The sequence below is a fragment of the Lycium barbarum genome, chromosome 6 (assembly GCF_019175385.1).
Source record: "Lycium barbarum isolate Lr01 chromosome 6, ASM1917538v2, whole genome shotgun sequence".
Classification (NCBI taxonomy): domain Eukaryota; kingdom Viridiplantae; phylum Streptophyta; class Magnoliopsida; order Solanales; family Solanaceae; genus Lycium; species Lycium barbarum.
The window spans coordinates 131,012,345-131,031,344 of NC_083342.1; the positions used below are offsets into that span (position 1 = coordinate 131,012,345).

The 19,000-nt window shown below is 31.1% G+C and overlaps 1 protein-coding gene across 1 annotated transcript; it reads right to left on the minus strand.

Annotated features, from left to right (window-relative positions):
- Window positions 1-13,957: 13,957 nt before the first annotated feature.
- Window positions 13,958-16,121, minus strand: LOC132599002 (cyclin-D3-1). The gene is made up of 4 exons (XM_060312204.1): window positions 15,242-16,121; window positions 14,951-15,152; window positions 14,668-14,798; window positions 13,958-14,519 (listed from the first exon to the last, which is right to left on the minus strand). The coding sequence occupies exons 1-4, from the start codon at window positions 15,719-15,721 to the stop codon at window positions 14,250-14,252; spliced, it is 1,083 nt and encodes a 360-aa protein (XP_060168187.1). The 5' UTR covers window positions 15,722-16,121; the 3' UTR covers window positions 13,958-14,249.
- Between the last annotated feature and the right edge of the window lie 2,879 nt (window positions 16,122-19,000).

The following is a 19,000-nucleotide window of genomic DNA, read 5'->3' on the forward strand; positions in this document are numbered from 1 at the left end:
TTTTGGTTATGTCCGCTTATTTTTATATTTAGTAAGTTGACAATTCAAATATTCTATATGTCAAGTTTATAATCACAAGATTCAAAGGATATTTTATTATATTATACACATTTTTAATTTAGAAGCACAAGATTTGAAAGCCTATCTTCATTTCTTAAATTTTGTGTCTAGTCAAACGTAGACACTTAAATTGAGACAGCGGGAGTATATGCCAAATGAAGGAAACGAAAGGACAATTAAGAAACTGCGGACCCATGGGGACTTAAAAAGTAAACACACAAGGGGTAGAATTAATGTTCAACTTCTGAAATGTACACATGTTAGTCCCTACTTAGAGTACAATTTCAGTTGCTTTTTGTACAACTTATTGTTGTTGTGTTGGTCCCTCTTCCCCCCCCCCCCCCCCCCCACACACACACACACACATATATATATATATATATATATATATATATATATATATATATATAATAATAATAATAATAATAATAATAGAAAGAAAAATATATAATAGAAAAATAGACATATATTTTTAGGAATGTGGCCAAGTAATATGGGACGAAGGGAGTACTTTATTTATTAATTCTCAAAGAATGTGAAAAGTCAAGTATTAGTGTGGCCAAGTAATATGGGACGAAAGGATTACTTCATTTATTAATTCTTAAAGAACGTGAAAAGTCAAGTATAGTAATGTGGCCAAGTACTATGAGACGAAGGGATTACTTCATTTATTAATTCTTAAAGAATGTGAAAAGTCAAGTAATGTGGCCAATTAATATGGGAAGGAGAGAGTACTTCATTTATTAATTCTTAAAAAACGTGAAACGTCAAAAGTGAACAAGTAAAAGTGCACGGAGGAAATAAATATGTGACGAAGAATTAAAATTGAAGTGCATACATGTATACATGAGGAGAATAAATATTCAGCAAGAACGTGAAAAGTCATAAGTGAACAAGTAAAAGCGCACGGAGAAAATAAATATGTGTTGGAGAATTAAAATTGAAGTGCATACATGTATACATGAGGAGAATAAATATTCAGCAAGAACATGAAAAGTCATAAGTGAACAAGTAAAAGTGCACGGAGAAAATAAATATGTGTCGGAGAATTAAAATTGAAGTGCATACGTGTATACATGAGAAGAGAATAAATATTCAGTACTATGACATATGTCCACGTGGGATTTATTAATTCTTAAAGAACGTGAAAAGTCAAAAGTGAACAAGTAAAAGTGCACGGAGGAAATAAATTTGTGTAGGAGAATTAAAATTGAACTGCACACGTCTATATATGAGAAGAGAATAAATATTCAGCAAGAACGTGGAAAGTCAAAAGTGAACAAGTAAAAGTGCACGGAGGAAATAAATGTGTCAGAGAATTAAAATTGAAGTGCATATGTTTATACATGAGAAGAGAATAAATATTAAGTATTATGGCATATGTCCAGATGGATAAAAAAGTAGTTGGTTAAAGTGTACAAGTTATAAAGCTTTTGATACAAGCATTCATTGCGTGTACAATTTATAAAGCTTTTGGTACAAACAGTCAATGTTGTGTTGGTCCCTCTTTCACACTTATATATAATAGAAATTAATCACGACATAACAATCTCTACATTATTAAACTGCGCATGAATATCAGTTGTATATATTCATGCATAACTAGTACTCCTATTAAATAGTATGCGAAACAAATCATGTATTGGTGATGTGCCAAGAAAACGAATAAACAAACACAATAGTAGTAGTAGTTGTTTGTACAGAATTACATAGACATGGACAAAAGAGTTGTTAGTATAATAGTATTACAAATTCACTCCAAAGGTCAAATTAGAAGATCACCTTTTCTACATGAGCAGTAGATATCATAAGAATTCAACTAAAGGTCAAATTTGCACATTCATTTTTCTCTCTCTTTTTTTTTTTTTCTTGGTAAAAGAAGATGATCATAGAATGGGTCCCTTTATTGTGCTGTATTTTTCCTTTACAGCTGTAAGCAAAAAAGAAAGTATGTGGAATAGGGAAATTAAGGCAAAGAGAAGGAAGGCTTGTTTTTACTTTTACTTTTAATTATAGTGTGGAGAGATTTTTGCCTTACTTTATTTATGAAACAATAACAAGTACTCCTACTATAAGACAGAACAAAAAAAACAGACCAAGTCAAAAAGCTGGTGGTTTGAGTAGAGACAAAATCATCAAAACTAAGATCAAAGTTTTTTTCCACTACCAGTGTAGTGTAGCTAGTACCCCTTATCGTATTATTCAACAATTATTGGTGGGGGACTCGACACTGATCTCATCGACATTTGAAAAGTTTAGGGAGTATTAAGGACTAGAGCATTTTTCTTTATTTGGATAAAAATCAGCAAATTCTCAAATCGCAAAAATAGATCTATGAGAATATGTTTGGTCCATAACTAAATTTTGGGTAAAACCTTTTTATTTTTGTTAATCCTCTCCTTATTGTATCATGTACATAACGACTAGTATTAGTGTCGATTATTGACTTACTTATTTGTTAAGGAAATACTCAAAGATCGAGTGACTCAACTTGATGACAAGATCACTAGTATTTTTTACCGAAAAGTGTATTGATTATGGTGAAAAAAAACAGGTTGTCCGAAATCAGTGACCAGACATTCATCCATATTGTAGTTGGTCGAGCCAGTAGTAATAATTGAAAAGTAGTGGACAATCAAAAATACCCTAGTAAAAACTTTTTTGAATAAAGCAAACAAGTCGTTTCAATTTCAATAACTTTGAACCACATATGTTAAGCCCTTTGAATTACCAGATTTTAATTTATTTTTTTTTTTTTTTTTTTTGGGGCGTGAACCTTAATCTTAGTATTCACTACAAACTAAAGTCTTATTTTTAGGAGAATTCACTGACCTATATCAAATCCGTAACCAAGGAAATTTTTTATTTTGTGACTCACACAAAATTTATATTAGTGTGTGGGGATTCTTTTATCTCAAAAAAGTGGATCCAAATTTGTGGACCTAAAAGTATAAAATTTAGTTTCTTTTTTTTGTGAGACAAAAAAGAAATCTCCCACAGCAAGTGTTAATTGTCTGAGGCACATAATAAAGTTTTTCCCGTATAAGCAGCTACTATATGCATGTTATTTAAGTTAAAAAGGTAGAATGTTCATGGTGTCCTAATGTGATCATTTTCCTTGATGCACTTATGTATTTCGTTGATGTATGTTGGGTTTTATTTGCTATATACATTAAATTATGACTTTATAGGTTCATATATAATGCGTCATCCCTGCTATGAATAAAATAACTACAAAAGAATGAAAATAAAAGGATTTTTTTTCTCATATCATGGATCATATATTATGATTCTTGATATCCAGTGCTAGCACGCACTAGAGCACCTGCATCTTCTCCCAGATCTGTACACAAAGTTGATAATACAGCACCAACCTTAAAAAGTTTTAAAGATATCGAACAACTTTATTGTTCATGGTTTTAAATGGACTGTCAAATTATTTTACTATCTTTTAACGTTGCGGTATTCTTCTGTCTTAGTAGACAAGGTAATACTTTTAAAACTTCCACAGTTAAGTGTCGATTAATTACCTCGCTCTACTTTAATCATTAGTTACAAGTGCAACTTACTACTACTCCAAAAATAGAATGTTTTGACTTTCGAGATCGACACAAAAGAATAGGTAGGATACTCATATACTGTGATTGACCCGTAGCTGAATCTAGCAAATAAATGAAGGTCGCTTAGCTTTTATGTCTTTCACTTGTTTGACATGTAGTAATAAACGTCTTTTTAAAAAATTTATATTTGAATAAGGAGACAAAGTTCCTACAATAGTTTAATATTGTGGAAATGGAAAGTCAAAGATTTAGATTGAATGTTGATTTCATCGCGAAAATTCCACAAGATACAACAGAAATATACTAAACAAAGGCAAAGTTGTTAAACGTGTTCTATTTAATGATTGATGATGATTATTCAAAGCCACTTGGCACTGGTGCGATTGCTCAACGCGTTGGCTCACTAAAGAAACTGCTATTAATGTGTATAACACGTGAAAGAAGAAAAAAAAGCGAAAGACAATGTGATAGTGCTTATTGGCGATTTTAATTGGGCAATTCGCAATAATGCCCTTATTTTGGGGTGGTCTTTAATTTTTGCCTATCAAAATAAAAGTATTTAACTTTTTTCCTTCGCTTATAATTTCAGGGTTCGGGATTCAAACTTCTGTTCAGGCGAAAATTTAAAAAAAAAAATCGCTAGGCAGAGGTTGCCTACAAACTCTGCCCCATCAGACATAGTTTGCCTACAAAACTCTACCTTAAGGCAGTGTTTGCAGGCAAATTATGCCTGATGGGGCAGAGTTTGCCTGCAACTATGCCTTAAGGTAGAGTTTTGCAGGCAAACTATACCTTAGCAAACTCTACCTTAAGGTAGAATTTTGGGCAAAATTTTTCTTTTGCCTAAAGTTTTGAAGGCAAAATTCAGTCTTGCAAAATTACTTCTTTTTTTACTGAGCTGAGGTTCGAACCCAGAACCTCGGGATATTAGGCTAAGGTCAAAAATTAAAGACCACCAATTTCAGGGACAAAAATTAAATACCACCCCAAAAGAAGGGCAATCCGCGCAAAAAAAAATGATTTTAATTTTATATGACAGCTAGGGGTGGCTCGACTATAAAGCCCATAAAGCAATCGCTTGGGCCTCAATTTTGTAGGGGCCCCATTTTTTCCGTAAAGATGTATTTTATAAATATTTTAAAAAATGTGTGTACTGTTAAATTTGAAGAAATATTTTTTGAATTAAAAGTGTTAAGAGATAATGATCTAATTGAAATACTCAATCAAACAAAAAGACTTGATATATATATATATATATATATATATATATATATATATATTGCTTATAGAATAATGTTAACATTGCTCATAATTGTTGCTTCAGCCGAAAGAAGTTTTTCAAAATTAAAATTGATTTTATCTAAGATCAACAATGTCTCAAGAGAGATTGAATGAATTAACTATATTATCAATCGAAAAAGAATTGGTAGAAGTTAGAACAAATCGATTATATCATAGTTTTTAATGACCTCTAAAAAACTATAAACTAGATTTTAAATAAAAATATTATGACGATCTTTCCTTTAAAAATGTGTTAGGGCTAGGGCAAGGCATAAATTATCAAAACCCGAATTACCGAACCAAATCGATTATTTCGATAATTCGATATTCAGTACGATATTCGGGTTTGGATTCGGTACGAGATATTAATACCGTTTGATATTGGTATTTCCCGAATACCAAATTATTTAGTAATACTATGGGGTTTCTTCATCTTTTTCCTCCTATTCCCTGCTCTTCTTCACTTGTTTTTTCCCTTTGTTCTGCTTGTCCCAAAACTGTACTTCTTCAATTTAAATATGAAAAAGATTGACATTTAGAATTATATGCATTTGCTTTTTTCAGAGCTATGAACCATAAATATTTCTCTCTATTCTTTTCTTTTTCAGTTTTTTTTTTTTTTTTTTTTTTTTTTTTTTTTTTTTTTGCTTTCTAAGAAAATTATATCTAGCCCACATAATGTTTTAGCTGCCCAAAAATTTGCAATTCCATTAGTTTGTCACCTAATTTCAAATACACAATAGGTGAAAGATGGGTTTGCATTCATGGCCCCTGGAGTAAATGATAATATCTTATTATTAATATTTGCTTTCTTGAATGGTAAATCCCGAATACCGTACCGGAATCTGCCGAACCGAATCAAACTTTTTCGGTTCAGTATTTGATATCTACTTTCAATTACCGAATTATCGAATCCGAACTTTAAAAATATTGAACCGCATTCCGAATGCCCACCCTAATTAAGGCCTCTCTCTGAAATTTTGCTTCAGGCCTCAAATTTTGTGGAGACGGCGCTGATGACAGCTTAATATAAAGATAATTGATGTATAATATTTCTGTGACTTTACTACAATTGATGTTTAGTTTTACGACAGTCCGTAAAATTAATCCAAAAGGTTACGGTAAGTCCAAAACAATCTTTTAGTAATGTTCAATTAACGATTTGTTTTTGGTTGAAAAATTACAGTAGAAAATTAAAGATTTCGTAGTTTTATATATAGTTGAAGTAGTTCTGGACTCAACCACTTATGAGTTTTGGTGGGATGAGTAGATACTTTCCCCTCTTCACTAGAGACTTCGGCTTTGAGCTCTGAGAATGAAAAATATTTCGGTAGGAAGCATTTCTTTTTTTAATGGACCCATGTGCAGTGCTGATTCGAATTCGCTGGAGCCCCAAAGTGGATACTGAATACCGGGTGAAACACAAAAAGAAAAAAGAAGTTCTTGGCTCAATGTGGAGTGGATAGTTGATTTTGTACTCAGTGTTTACCTCAAATTAATTCAATTCACCGTGATTAAGTAATAAATAAATAAATAAATAAATAAAGTATTAATTAATTAATGATTAGGTAATAGAATTTTATGTGCAAGCTTATGTCAGGCATATTATTGATTTAAATAAATACATAATACGTATAAACTTTTACCAATTAACACTATTATGCTAGTCTAATTTTGCAATAACACATCAATAAAGGATTGCGTAACATAATGTTGAGAAATCTTTTTAATTAAAAAACTACTCCGTAATTAAGAAGATACCACAAAATTTATAATTTTCAATGTGAAATAATACAATAAATTGATAATTCTGTAAAACAAATAAAGCTTCATTTTGAAATCCCACAGAGAAAGAACTGCAACTCCCCGTTTTTAAATTTAATAAATTTCAAAAGAATGTGTCAAACTAAAAATGGTTTGACGCTTTAGGTAATAGCATTTTACTACTATATAGAAACATGGGTTTAAACCCATCCTTCGTCGTCAGTCTCTCCCAAAAAAAAAAAAAAAGTGGGCCCCATACTAAAAACACTAAATAATATAAAAGAAAAAAATAAGGTGAGCCGCATACTAAAAATACCAAGCAATATTTTTTTTTTAAAAAAAGGGAAAAAAGTGAACCCCACCATTAAACCCATGCTTCTATCTATGTAGTAATAGTAGTAAAATAAGATAGAATTTAATTACTTTTTTATTTTTTTTCTTACTCTAATAAATGTGAAAAGAGATTAATGTCGTAAAAGAAAAAATAATATTAAATTGAGATCAAATAATTAATAAGGTAAATTAGTCAAATTCTAATTCTAATTGATGTTTCCTTAAAATACCGAGCAAAAAACAACATGACAAGTAAAATGAGCTACCAAGAATATTTACCAAAACTTAAAAAATAGTAGTTCTTCATTTAAATAGAAAAATCAAATTTCTACTTTTTTTCGTTTTAAACATGTAAAATTAATTTAATAATTTGAATTAGAATTATCCAAATCAAAATTTGATAAAAAATAATAAGTATTGTTTAGGTCCAATCTACGTACATTACAATAGAATATTATCACTTTTAAATTAATCGAATTAAAATTTAAAGTATCAACTGATGCTTAAATATTGATATTGTTTTATCTCAAAGAGAGGAAAATAATTTTTTTTTTAAACAAGTCTTATCTTTTAAAAAGTATTAATAAATTTTTGTCAACTCTGTATTCGTAGCAAACACTAATGTAATAAAGTTTTGGATACGGAGCACAAACTACAATGTTATATTAATCGTGTTTTGAACATAGTATGTAGTCACTCTTAAAAAAATAAAAAAATAAAAAATAAAAAAGTGGGCCCCTTACTAAAAACACCAAGTAATATTTAAAAAAAAAAAAAAAGTGGACCCTATATTAAAAAAATCAAGCAATATCAAAAAAAAAAAAAGGGGGGGGGGACCCATATTAAAAAAACAAGCAATGTCAAAAAAAAAACGTGCACCTCATATTAAAAAATCAAACAATATTCATGTAAGTCCCAAAGTATCCCCATTAAGTCAATAATGATGGATTCATTCCATTAGTGGGAGCAAATGAAATTATTGTACAGCAAAAAATATAGACCCCATATTATTGCTTTTCTTCAAGAGGTTAAGTAGCCAAACCATACAGTTTCCTTTCTTTTCTTATATTAGTCTGAGATCTAATCTAGATATTTAACTGTTGTATTTGTTATTCCCCATGTCATTTATTTGTTATGTTTACTAAAATAAATATACTTAAAATATCTATATTTTAAAATAAGATAGAATTTAATTATTTTTTCATTTTTCCCTTACTCTAATAAATGTGAAAAGAGATTAGTGTCGTAAAAGAAAAAATAATATTAAATTGAGATCAAATAATTAATAAGGTAAATTAGTAAAATTCTAATTCTAATTGACGTTTCCTTAAAATACCGAGCAAAAAACAACATGACAAGTAAAATGAGTTAAACCAAGAATATTGACCAAAAATTAAAAAATAGTAGTTCTTCGTTTAAATAGAAAATCAAATTTCTATTTTGTTTCGTTTTAAACATGTAAAATTAATTTAATAATTTGAATTAGAATTATCCAAATTAAAATTTGATAAAAATAATAAGCATTGTTTAGGTCCAATCTACATACATTAACAATAAAATATTTTACACCTTTAAATTAATCGAATTAAAACTCAAAGTATTAACTGATACTTAAATATTGCTATTGTTTGATCTCAAAGAGAGGAAAATAGTTTTCTTTTAAACAATTCTTCTCTTTTAAAAAGTATTAATAAATTTTTGTCAACTTTCTATTAGTAGAAAACACGAATATAATAAAGTTTTGGATAAGAAGCACAAACTACAATATTATACTAATCATGTTTTGAACATAATATATATATATATATATATATATATATATATATATATATATATTATTACTACTCAAACACAACTACATACATATAGATACACTATAATTCAAAGTGTTGGGTTCGTGCGCAGCACGTGCATACACCGTCTAGTTATCATATAAAGTTAAATTTTCTTTTACCAAACTGAAATTAAACAGAAGGGGAAAAGAAAAAAAGAAATTACTTGATTGCAAGTGATGATTTTGTCCAGCATGCAAATCTAAGATGACAATGACATTATCTTTTTTTGAGACAATGAGAAATTATTGGTTGCAATTTTTTTGTATCTCTAATCCTGGCAGGTTCCTAAAAATCTGCAAATTTTCTTTTCGTTTTTTCGCTTTTAGTGCTAACATCGATATTTTCATTTCTCTTGCACGAGATTTATTGCTACAAGCTAGCGAAAATTCGATCAGAGGTTAACTCCATTAGAATTTAGAAAGATACTTCTATTAAAAATTACTCAGTAATATAAAAACTATTAGAAGGAGCAATGAAAAAAATTAATGTGATAATAGGTTTCAATATTCTTCTTTCTGCTCCCTACTTTATTTTTTCTAATCAGTAACCTTTATTTGCTTTTCTTTCTTTTTCCCTTGAAATAAACAAAAAAAGGTGATGAGTGGAATCTCCCTTTTTCAAAAGGATCAAAATTATACTCTATTTACAATTAATGGATAATCAAGAAAAATATTCTAAAACTTTAAAACGTATGGTTTATATATACTTCTTTTTAAGTTTTTGCTGAATAAGTAAAGCATACTTTAAAAAGATCAAGAACTCATTTAAGGTTATACAGATAATTTAACTCTCTTACTCCTAATACATTATTCAGCTTGATTAGAAGAGAGTACTTAAAAAGAAGAACAGTTTTAATAATTGTGAATTCTAATATGGTGTACTAGCGATACCCTCTTTAACGATACCAAGGGAAAAGCAGTACTTGTAATAAAGATAGAGATTAACTTTTAAATACTGACAATTAAAACATTTACATAATCAAAGACTATTAAAAGCTAATTACAAGCATCTGATATAGTAATAAATTGGCAATTTGAGAAATATGAAAAGTAATCTGTTACACCCAATTAAATTACGCTAATTGTCAAATTATTTATATTTTTATTGGTATTCCTTGTACTAATAGTACTATATAATTTACATATGTTACATTTTTATTATTCGTTGACAGAAAAAAAGAAAAAACAAAAAGAGCTAGAGAGAAGAAAATTTGGAGACCCCAAAAGCAAAGGAAGAGAGAGAGTGGGAACAACTGGCAAATAAAGTAATGAGGTCAAAGTCAAAGCCCTTGATAACTACAAATGAAATCCCCAAAAGGCTCCCTTCGAATGAGACAGACACACATCATTCTAGTTCTAGAAAAAAAAAAAAAAAAGTAAAAACCCCGATGTCCGACAAAACCCTTTTGTCTCCCATTCACATAAAAATCACATCCAAACATATTTCTCCTCCAATAACCACCAAATGTTATGGTAGCGTCACAGCTACTATTCATTTTTAATCCGAGTTTTTGTATTTCGCTTCCTATATTATATTACTACTATATATAAGGGAGAATCCCGTTTTTTATAGTCCTCACATGAATTTTTTATCCCTTTTTACCCTTACTTGAAATTTTTATAACTTTATAAATTGTCACACATTTTAGTAAATTTTAAGAACTTTTAGGGCTTTTTTTATGCCACTAAAAAAATGATGTCATGGAAAATGTTATAGTGGCCCCCACAAAACATACTCATACACATTTGAGTTTTTTATGTGAAAATATTATTAAGCTTTTTCAATATATCATTGTTAAATACTTTTAAAATGTATCAAAAATGTAACTAATAGCCCTTCCGTTTCAATCGAAAAATGAAATTCGAAGTATGGTAGTTAATTAATCAAATTTTACATGCGCTTAACATAGAAATATCTAATAAATTACTATATTAAAAGAGGAACTATATTATTTTTATACATATTCTAAAAATATTTGAAAAACATTGTATTTAAAGAAATATAATTTCGATACAGTAATAATACTAGACAATTGCAAAAAATATATTTTTTACTTCTTTTACTATTAAAATATTTTGTAAAAAAACCAGATAATATATTTTATATAATCTAGGAGTAAGAATTTTTTTCATGTTAAAATTAACTATTTTGTCCTAAATTATATAACATATTAATTATCCGATATTTTGCAAAATATTTTTGGTAAAAAATAAGTTAGCCAATATGAGTTCAATTCAAAGTACTCAAATGAAATTAATTTAACATATGAAAGCTCAATTTGAATCATCGGGGACTTAATCTCAAAAAATTTAAATTATAAGAGCTTTCAGTAATTGATTTTTTTCCTAAAAAAAATCTAATATATAAACTAAGAAAAATATTTTCCGTTAACATGCGTTTTTATACTTTAATATTTTAGAAGCTTTTAGAAAACGTCAAACTGATGTTACAAGAATAAAGAAGCAAGAATGTAATTTTTTTAATGTCGGTTTGGGTCTGGGCTTAGCACAGGCCAAGTGACACTAGTAGAAGGGAGAACAAAAGGACTTTTGTAGTCCTCACAAAACTTTCCCAAAAAATATTAAGTTTTTCAATTAATTACTTTTAGGTCCTAATCTTATTTTTTAAAGTCAAATTTATTTTTTGTTCTTATGGTCGACTTTTTAAAAGCTGTCGAACATTATGCCTTATTTACCTGTTTTCTATCAGGTATCTGGTACCCATTGGAGCTCGCCTAATCTAGATTCGTGTAGCATAGGGCCCTGTCGAGGGAGCGCTCCCTACCAAGAATTTTTTCATACCCAGGCTCGACCCCAAAACCCCTGATTAAGAGAGGAACAACCCCATCCGCTGCACTTTATTTTCCCTAAATATTACTTTTTATATTTAGAATTGGGCCCGGGCTTAGCACGAACCTGGTGAAACTAGTTTTTAAATAAATAAGCATTTTACTCCTGAAAATGAGATTTGCAATGTACATTCAAATTAGTCGTGACTCAAAATGAATATCGAACACTAAATCAAAAATAAAGAAAATTCTCTCTAGGAGACTTTTACGTATGAGCGTAATTATATGCTCTGGCATTATTCCTTTGAAAATGAGCATTTTACCTCTTGATATTAAGAAAATTAGTCAATGTAGATTGTAGATTAGTCTAGAGTCTAGACTCTAGATCCAAATCAGATCAAACATCGAAGGAAAACAAACCCTCTGTCGTAGTCTTACTTTGGGCTTAATTCTGTGATTTCCTTGTCATTACTTGCTTGTCCCCTATACCATAATTAACCCGATGTTCTTAACAAAATCTTCTTCTTGCATCAATGATGATACCAGTTTTTGCTTAAAATGGAAATGGAAGCCAACTTGTGAATAGTGAATGAAAGGTATAGCAGGAGAAGTATTTTATGGGGAGTTTAATTTTATACGTAGAAATATAAATAATTCTTACATTATCATACACTCCATAACTTTTAGCTAATAAGTAATTTAGCAATATGTTAAAACAGCTTAAATTATTACACTGCCAAAATATATAAGTTAAATCCTTATTAAAATTGGGATTCTGCACCTAAATTATTAAGGTGATATACGGTGAAGTTACACTAAAGTGCAACATCAAATCCCAGTCTACCATATATATGGTAGTGAGTGGGTATGAATTTTTACTTTTAGTTTGAAAGAATTTATGCTATAGGACTTCTGAAAGTCTCTTACTCCTAACTTTTTCAGTTCTTTTAGCTAAGCCCTTCAATGGTTATTTTAACTTGTTAACATTCTGAAATATGCAAAGTTAGTCCACATACCTTAAATTGCATGTCAATATCTTTACATCATTGCTCTTCTAGTTCTATTCTGAAAATTGCATAACTCATTACCAAATTAAACAATTACCCGGCCTTTCACCATTTAAACACTTGGATTTACGTACAAAGTAATCAATTGAAATTGTGATCTCCCATTTATCATATTTTTCTTAGTGTCTAAACTTAATCACTTATAACATATCAATATTTTTATTCGAAGATCATCTAAGCTATCGTAGTTTATTTACCTTAATATCGTCTTTAGTGAATATTCGAGGACAACATTACACTTCTTCTAAGTCAAAATATTTTTTTAAAAAAAATTAATAATAACAATAATAGAAAAAAGGACCAAAAGTATGAGACATAAGAGTAAAGACTAGAGGATTTGGAATGAATTTGTGACAGGAGATTTATTTAACTTTTATAAGCAACCTTCAAAAGTTGTTACCATAATTTAGCATGTATTGGCATAAACCTCGTTGGCCGAACCTTAAGACCTGCGCAACGTCATTTTTGTCAATGAGTTTAAATTGTTGTGAATCACATAGTAGTATATGTTTTGTCACAGAATAAGGTCAGTTTTGTCAATGAGTTCAAATTCTGCACAACTTCAATTTTATCAAGTGACATTGATGATAGACCTATGTATATACTTTAACTCTTCATATCAACTTTGATTGTGTTCAGACAGTCAATGTATATAATCACCTAGATCCTTAGTCTGTTCTCTTGTGTTCTCATTACATGAGTTCTTGTGTATAATCAACTTCAAGTTCTTATTCTCTAGGCAAAATAGTCTAAAAGTCTGCTGTTGTGATTCCTTTCTGTATTTCTTTGTTCTATGTTCTCATTACCATAAAAAATACAGTGCGAATATACTATAACCAATAAACTTGGCCTAGTCATGTAGAATTCTCCAATATATAATGCCTGTAACTTAAATACTTTGTCCATTCCTTTATAAGAGTTGAAAATTTCTACACTTGGGTATATAACCCTATTTCATAATTCATTTTTTACACGGTTGACAGTACAGGTTAAACTCTACTTTTATTACCTATACATCGACAATTTCTTGGATTCTAGTTCACATGTTCGAAAAGACTGAGGTAGATTTAAAATTTGAAGTTATTGGACGCTAAATTTTGTACATATTATATGAATTTTTTGAGGTTATCTCCTCCCCCGCAAAGAGAACCACAAAAAAGAGTACGAGCATACGAGTATATGGAAGGGTATAAAAAGGGGAATGGGAGTACATACAGGAAATAAACAAAATCTTCATGAATTTATGTTTACATAGTAAGGAAATATAAATGTCCACATAAGATAGAAATTTTGACATGAATAGAGAGAAAAACAAAGTGCGCAGATATTCTGTCTTTTCCCCTCAACTCCTCTCTTTCTCTCTGGCTTTCCAGTATTAGCTTACACTGTTGCCAAAAAAGCCAGTCCTCTTCTCTGCCAACTGCAACCACCACCAGCTAAGCCCTTCTTTTTTTTCCTTTTTTTTTTCATGTAAATTTTGAAAATGACATAAAAGGAAATACTTCTGAATATGAATAAAATATTACTGGCAACAAAGAAGAGATAATAAGGTCATTGATATTTAATGAGGGCTACTAACAGCTTCCACAAAAACTCTGCTCAATGATGATCCCAATTTCATCTGTTGTTCTTGGACTCTGCTTTTCTTGAACACAGGCAAATATGAAGAAAAAGAATCCAAGCCCCATGAATCATTTGAGCTCTCTGAACTGTAAAATGGATCAATTACATCACTTGGACTTGTTGGATTTTCATCATATTTGCGCTTGTGTGAAATAATAGGCTTAGAGTTCACTTCAGAAATGAGTTCAAAGCAATTATTCACCTTCTCCTGTGTACAAAACAGTAGAGCATTTAATGGCTGTTTTAATGACTTTTTCACCATGTTAGGTGCAATAACAACAAACAACATAAAAGAAATAAGAACAAAAAGTACAGTATGAAGAAAAAGGCAAAGACCAAATTAATTTTAGACCTACCTTGCTAATTTTGAGAACCCCAAGAAGTTGATTTTGGTAGTCAACAGCATTGCAAGGCTCAACTTGATGAATAACGTGAAGCATAATTGCAGTGGCCAATACAGAAGGCATATAACGTACGAATCTACAATCTGTATTATTATTATTATGCACAAAACAAAAAGGAAAATCAAAAGGGGTTTCTTCTGTTACTTTGTTTTTTCTTGTTATCATCGAAAAATCTAATCTTTAGTCAAAATAAGATTCCACAAAAAAAGAAACTGCTGAGCTTAATAATAATTACCAGCCATGACAGAGAGAAGTAAACTTTCACATCTTCTAAGAAATATCCAGTGAGCATTGTTCTTTAACCCAAGCCTCCTTATAATATGATCAAGAAATGAAAGTGGGGTCACTGGATTCATTCTCCACTTTAGTGAAGACAAAATCAAAAGCTCCATTCTTTGAATTGTCTTTGCTTGAAACACATATTTTGCATCCTCAACCTGAAAAAAAAAAATCAAGAAAATAATAAATCATACTCTTTTTTAAGTGAAATTTGTAAATCAAGAAAAAAAAAAAAAAAGGTATTTACTTGGAAGTCTAAAAGAAGGGGAACTTGAGTTTCTTCAACTTTAGCAGCTAAAGAAAGACAAGTAACAGCAGCAAGTTGAATCATCCATGGTTTATCTTTCTGATACTGAAGGCTTGAAAGAAACCTGTTTAGGTAATTAATGGCTAAAATGGCAGTCAATGCAGAGAAACCATAATGAGCATTCACATTTAAAATCCATCCAACAGCATCTACACGAGCAGAACAAAGAAAAGGGTCATTTTGTAAACTTTCAAAGCAACATTGGGTTTCTTTTTCTTTAGAAAAAAGTGAAAGTAACTCTTCATCTTCCCAAAACAAATCTTGTTCTAATAGAAGCAAAGGCATTAAAGAACTAGATTTTTCTTCATCATCATCATCATCTAACAAATCACCCCATTTTTCTTCTTGTTCTTCACAGTAAAGTGCATCTAAAAGGAAAGATTGAGACGCTTCTTGATGCTCACTGTGTTCTATTGCCATCCTTCTAAAAAAAAATCTGTTCTTTAAGGCTCATTATACAAAACAGAGAGGGAAACAGAGGTTTTTCATCATGTACATTTTCATTGTTCTTATCTCTATCTCACTCTTTGTTTGTCTGATTGTGTGAAGAAAAGCTATAGGAGTAGTAGTACTATACACAGAGACTCGGTTTTCAAAAACAGAAAGAAAAAAAGAAAGAGATTTTATCAGAGTGGATGTCACGCTTGTCCTTTTTTTATATAGTGTATGTAGTAATATATGTAATTTTATTTTGATTTGAGGTTGGGACTGAAAGGAGAAGATTTCGATGATTTTTGTTTGGTGGCTTTGGGTTTTCTTTTTCTACTTTTCTCCACTTTCTTGGTATTCGAATGGTTTAAAATAGCACAAGGGGGAGTCTACTTGTATGGATAAAAAGAAGGCAAAATTCATAGATAGCCCCCTAAATTTTTTATTTTTTTTTTGGCTATTTAAATTGAGGGTTGTATTTGTTGGGTATTTAAATTAGTCTAAATTAATCATATTAGGTACCTTTTGCCTATGTGGCTCCTACGTGGCGCAGTAATTGATTCCACTTTTTCTTGGGTGCGTAGACAGCCCTTTCATCCTTAAATTTTTTTTTTATTAAAATTTTACCTCTTTTAAATAAAATTCAATAGATAAATTAATAAAAAATTAACCCACCTGCCCAACCCTCACCCCCACCCGTCTGACCCCACCCTACCCCTTCCCTTTCTCCACTGTGACGTTCTGTTTAACTCTTCTTCTTCTTCTTTTTTTTTTTTCTCTTCTTCTTCATTGCGTTCAGTTCTCTTCATTTTCTTCTTCCTTTTTTTTTCTCTTCTTCCTCTTCATTATAACAATTCATTTCTTTTAATTATTTATATAAAATTAATTTGTGAATTGGATGTTATTTCTTACCACCATTTTTTTTATCTTTTTTAGATCTGAAAAGTAACATTACCATCTTGTTCATCGGAAAAAATTGAGATTTACCATTACTATGACTCTTTTTTTTCATCTCACCTTTCATTAAAGGTTGGTGGGTCTTATAAAAACATTGATAGACCTAAATAAGAAAAGAAAAAGGAAATAAATTATTGGTGGGGTGGGGGGACGGCGGTTGGGGGTGGTGGTGCGGCGACTGGTTGCAGTTGAGGGAGGCGAAGCTGGTTGCAGTTCGAGGGGAGGGGGCGGCCAAGGGTATGAAAATTGGGGGTTGTATAATTTATTTTTTAATTATTATGATGGACCCCCCCCCCCCCCACCGCCACGTGTCATGTTTTCATTTGACAAAGTTGCCACGTCACGGAGAGTGTAATACACTCTCCTAATTTTAGTGATTATTGTGAAAAAGGTACCCGGGCAGGTGTCAAACTCTATACCTCGTGTTACCACTTAGCAGAGTCCTGTGTTTTTAATAAACAGTCGCTACCCCCTGGTATGTGCTGCTTTCCTAATCAAAAGATAGGAGAGCACCTCTTCTCCCGAAGTTACGGGGTCATTTTGCCGAGTTCCTTCGACATGGTTGGTAACCCTCTATATAAATTGATATTTATAATCTTAAAAATAAGGAGATCGTGTACTATAATTGATAAAAGACCGTGACTTGATAACTATTTTACTACAGTTTGAGGAAACATTATTCACACTCTGATAAAAAATGTTATGTTTTGATGACGTGACAAACCCTAAGGAATCAGATACAATTAGGTTCACGTATTTGAACTTGGATAACCTTATGATATCTCATATGTTGCAATTCTAACATGCTTCTTAAAAGATCAGATGCCTGCGGGATTTACTTATATGTGAGAGACCAGATATGTTGATTCAGAAGGACTAGATGAGATCAGGTCTCCAGCCTGCTCAGCCAACGGCGCAGCTATAAAGCTACTGACAGTGTAGCCAGCACTTACAACTTGTTCGAAGAACATATGAGGGACCAGGTTCCTCTAGATAAAGGTCCTGGTCACTGAAGCGTTGAAAGTCCAAATCCACAGCTGTAAAGTGTGCTGCTGAAAAGTACAATTTGTACATCAGCACCTCAGCAAGGCCGATTGATAACGGTCCAAATTTCATGAGTGGGCACCTCTACTCTCTCTCTCTCTCTCTCTCTCTCTCTATCTATCTATCTATCTATCTCTATCTCTCTTTATCTCTCTCTCTCCAAGAGATAGACATCATCTTCCAAGAGAAGACTTATTCTTGTAGAATTCGAAAATTGCTCCATCTTAAGTGCAAGTCTCCACCTTTCAAGGTGTTCCTCAAGAACACAGCCTCAGCAACTCGAAGGACCAGATCCAGAATTGAAGATGCTTTAGGTCCTTAGGTTGTTGATTCTTTGTTCTTTTATGCTTAAATTGTAAACTTACTCTTCCATAAAAAAGAAGTTAATTGTAGGTGTTTTGAAGTCTCAAAGGTTTCTTGTTGGAAGTGTGTTTCCTCAAGCCTTTGAGTGGTACACTAGCCTAGAGGTAGCTTGGTTATATTAGTGTATGGGTAGTTAGTGTTAGTCGCTGTAATGAATTCTCAAAGGGTGCCTTTGAGTGGTACGCTAAGCTAGAGTTAGTCTAAGCGTATTAATTGAATTCTCAAAGGTTGCTTGTTGGAAGAGTGTCTTCACAAAAACTTTGAGTGGTACACTATGCTAGAGTTAGTCTAGGTGTATTCGTGTGCTTGGCTAGGGGTAGCCAAGTGTGAGGGTTGCATAAGCGTTATTGTAAGGGTGAGGGGTTATGGGAATTAACTTTTAGCTTGCAATAGAGTTGTAACCTGAGTTTGCTTGGTTAGTGGTATTGAAACCCTACTGGGGTAGGTCGTGATTTTTAATCCCTTGAGTAAGGAGTTTTCTTTGTAAAAATCTTGTGTTGATTCTCGCACTGCACTGCATAAGTGAACTGCTACGCAACCAGGTCGCTCTACATACTGTGTTTGGTGGACATAGCCTGTCGGCAGTAACACACTCGATATTATATAACTTATGGTTAGTAATAAATAATGTATTATGTGGCATTTGATTTCATTCTTGCTAATAGTTGATTTTATAGATTTCAGAACAGTAAATATGTTTGATTGATTTCAATAGTATTTAGATGATATATAATAAGTAGGGATAGTACAGTAAAATTATCATTTTATTTACGGAAAAAGGCTAAATATACCCCTATACTATCGGAAAATGGTCAAATATACCCCTCGTTATACTTTGGGTTCAAATATACTCCTGCCGTTATACTTTGGGTCAAAATATACCCCTCATCTGTTAAACTTGTCCAA

What these genes read in the sequence shown, in the direction of transcription:
- LOC132599002 (XM_060312204.1), bottom strand. Translation starts at nt 15,721, where the DNA reads ATGGCAATAGAACACAGTGAGCATCAAGAAGCGTCTCAATCTTTCCTT. An exon ending in CCCTTCTTTTAGACTTCCAA is followed by an intron (nt 15,153 to 15,241) that starts GTAAATACCTTT and finishes TTTTTTTTTCAG; the next exon opens with GTTGAGGATGCAAAATATGT. An exon ending in GGGTTCTCAAAATTAGCAAG is followed by an intron (nt 14,520 to 14,667) that starts GTAGGTCTAAAA and finishes TTTTGTACACAG; the next exon opens with GAGAAGGTGAATAATTGCTT.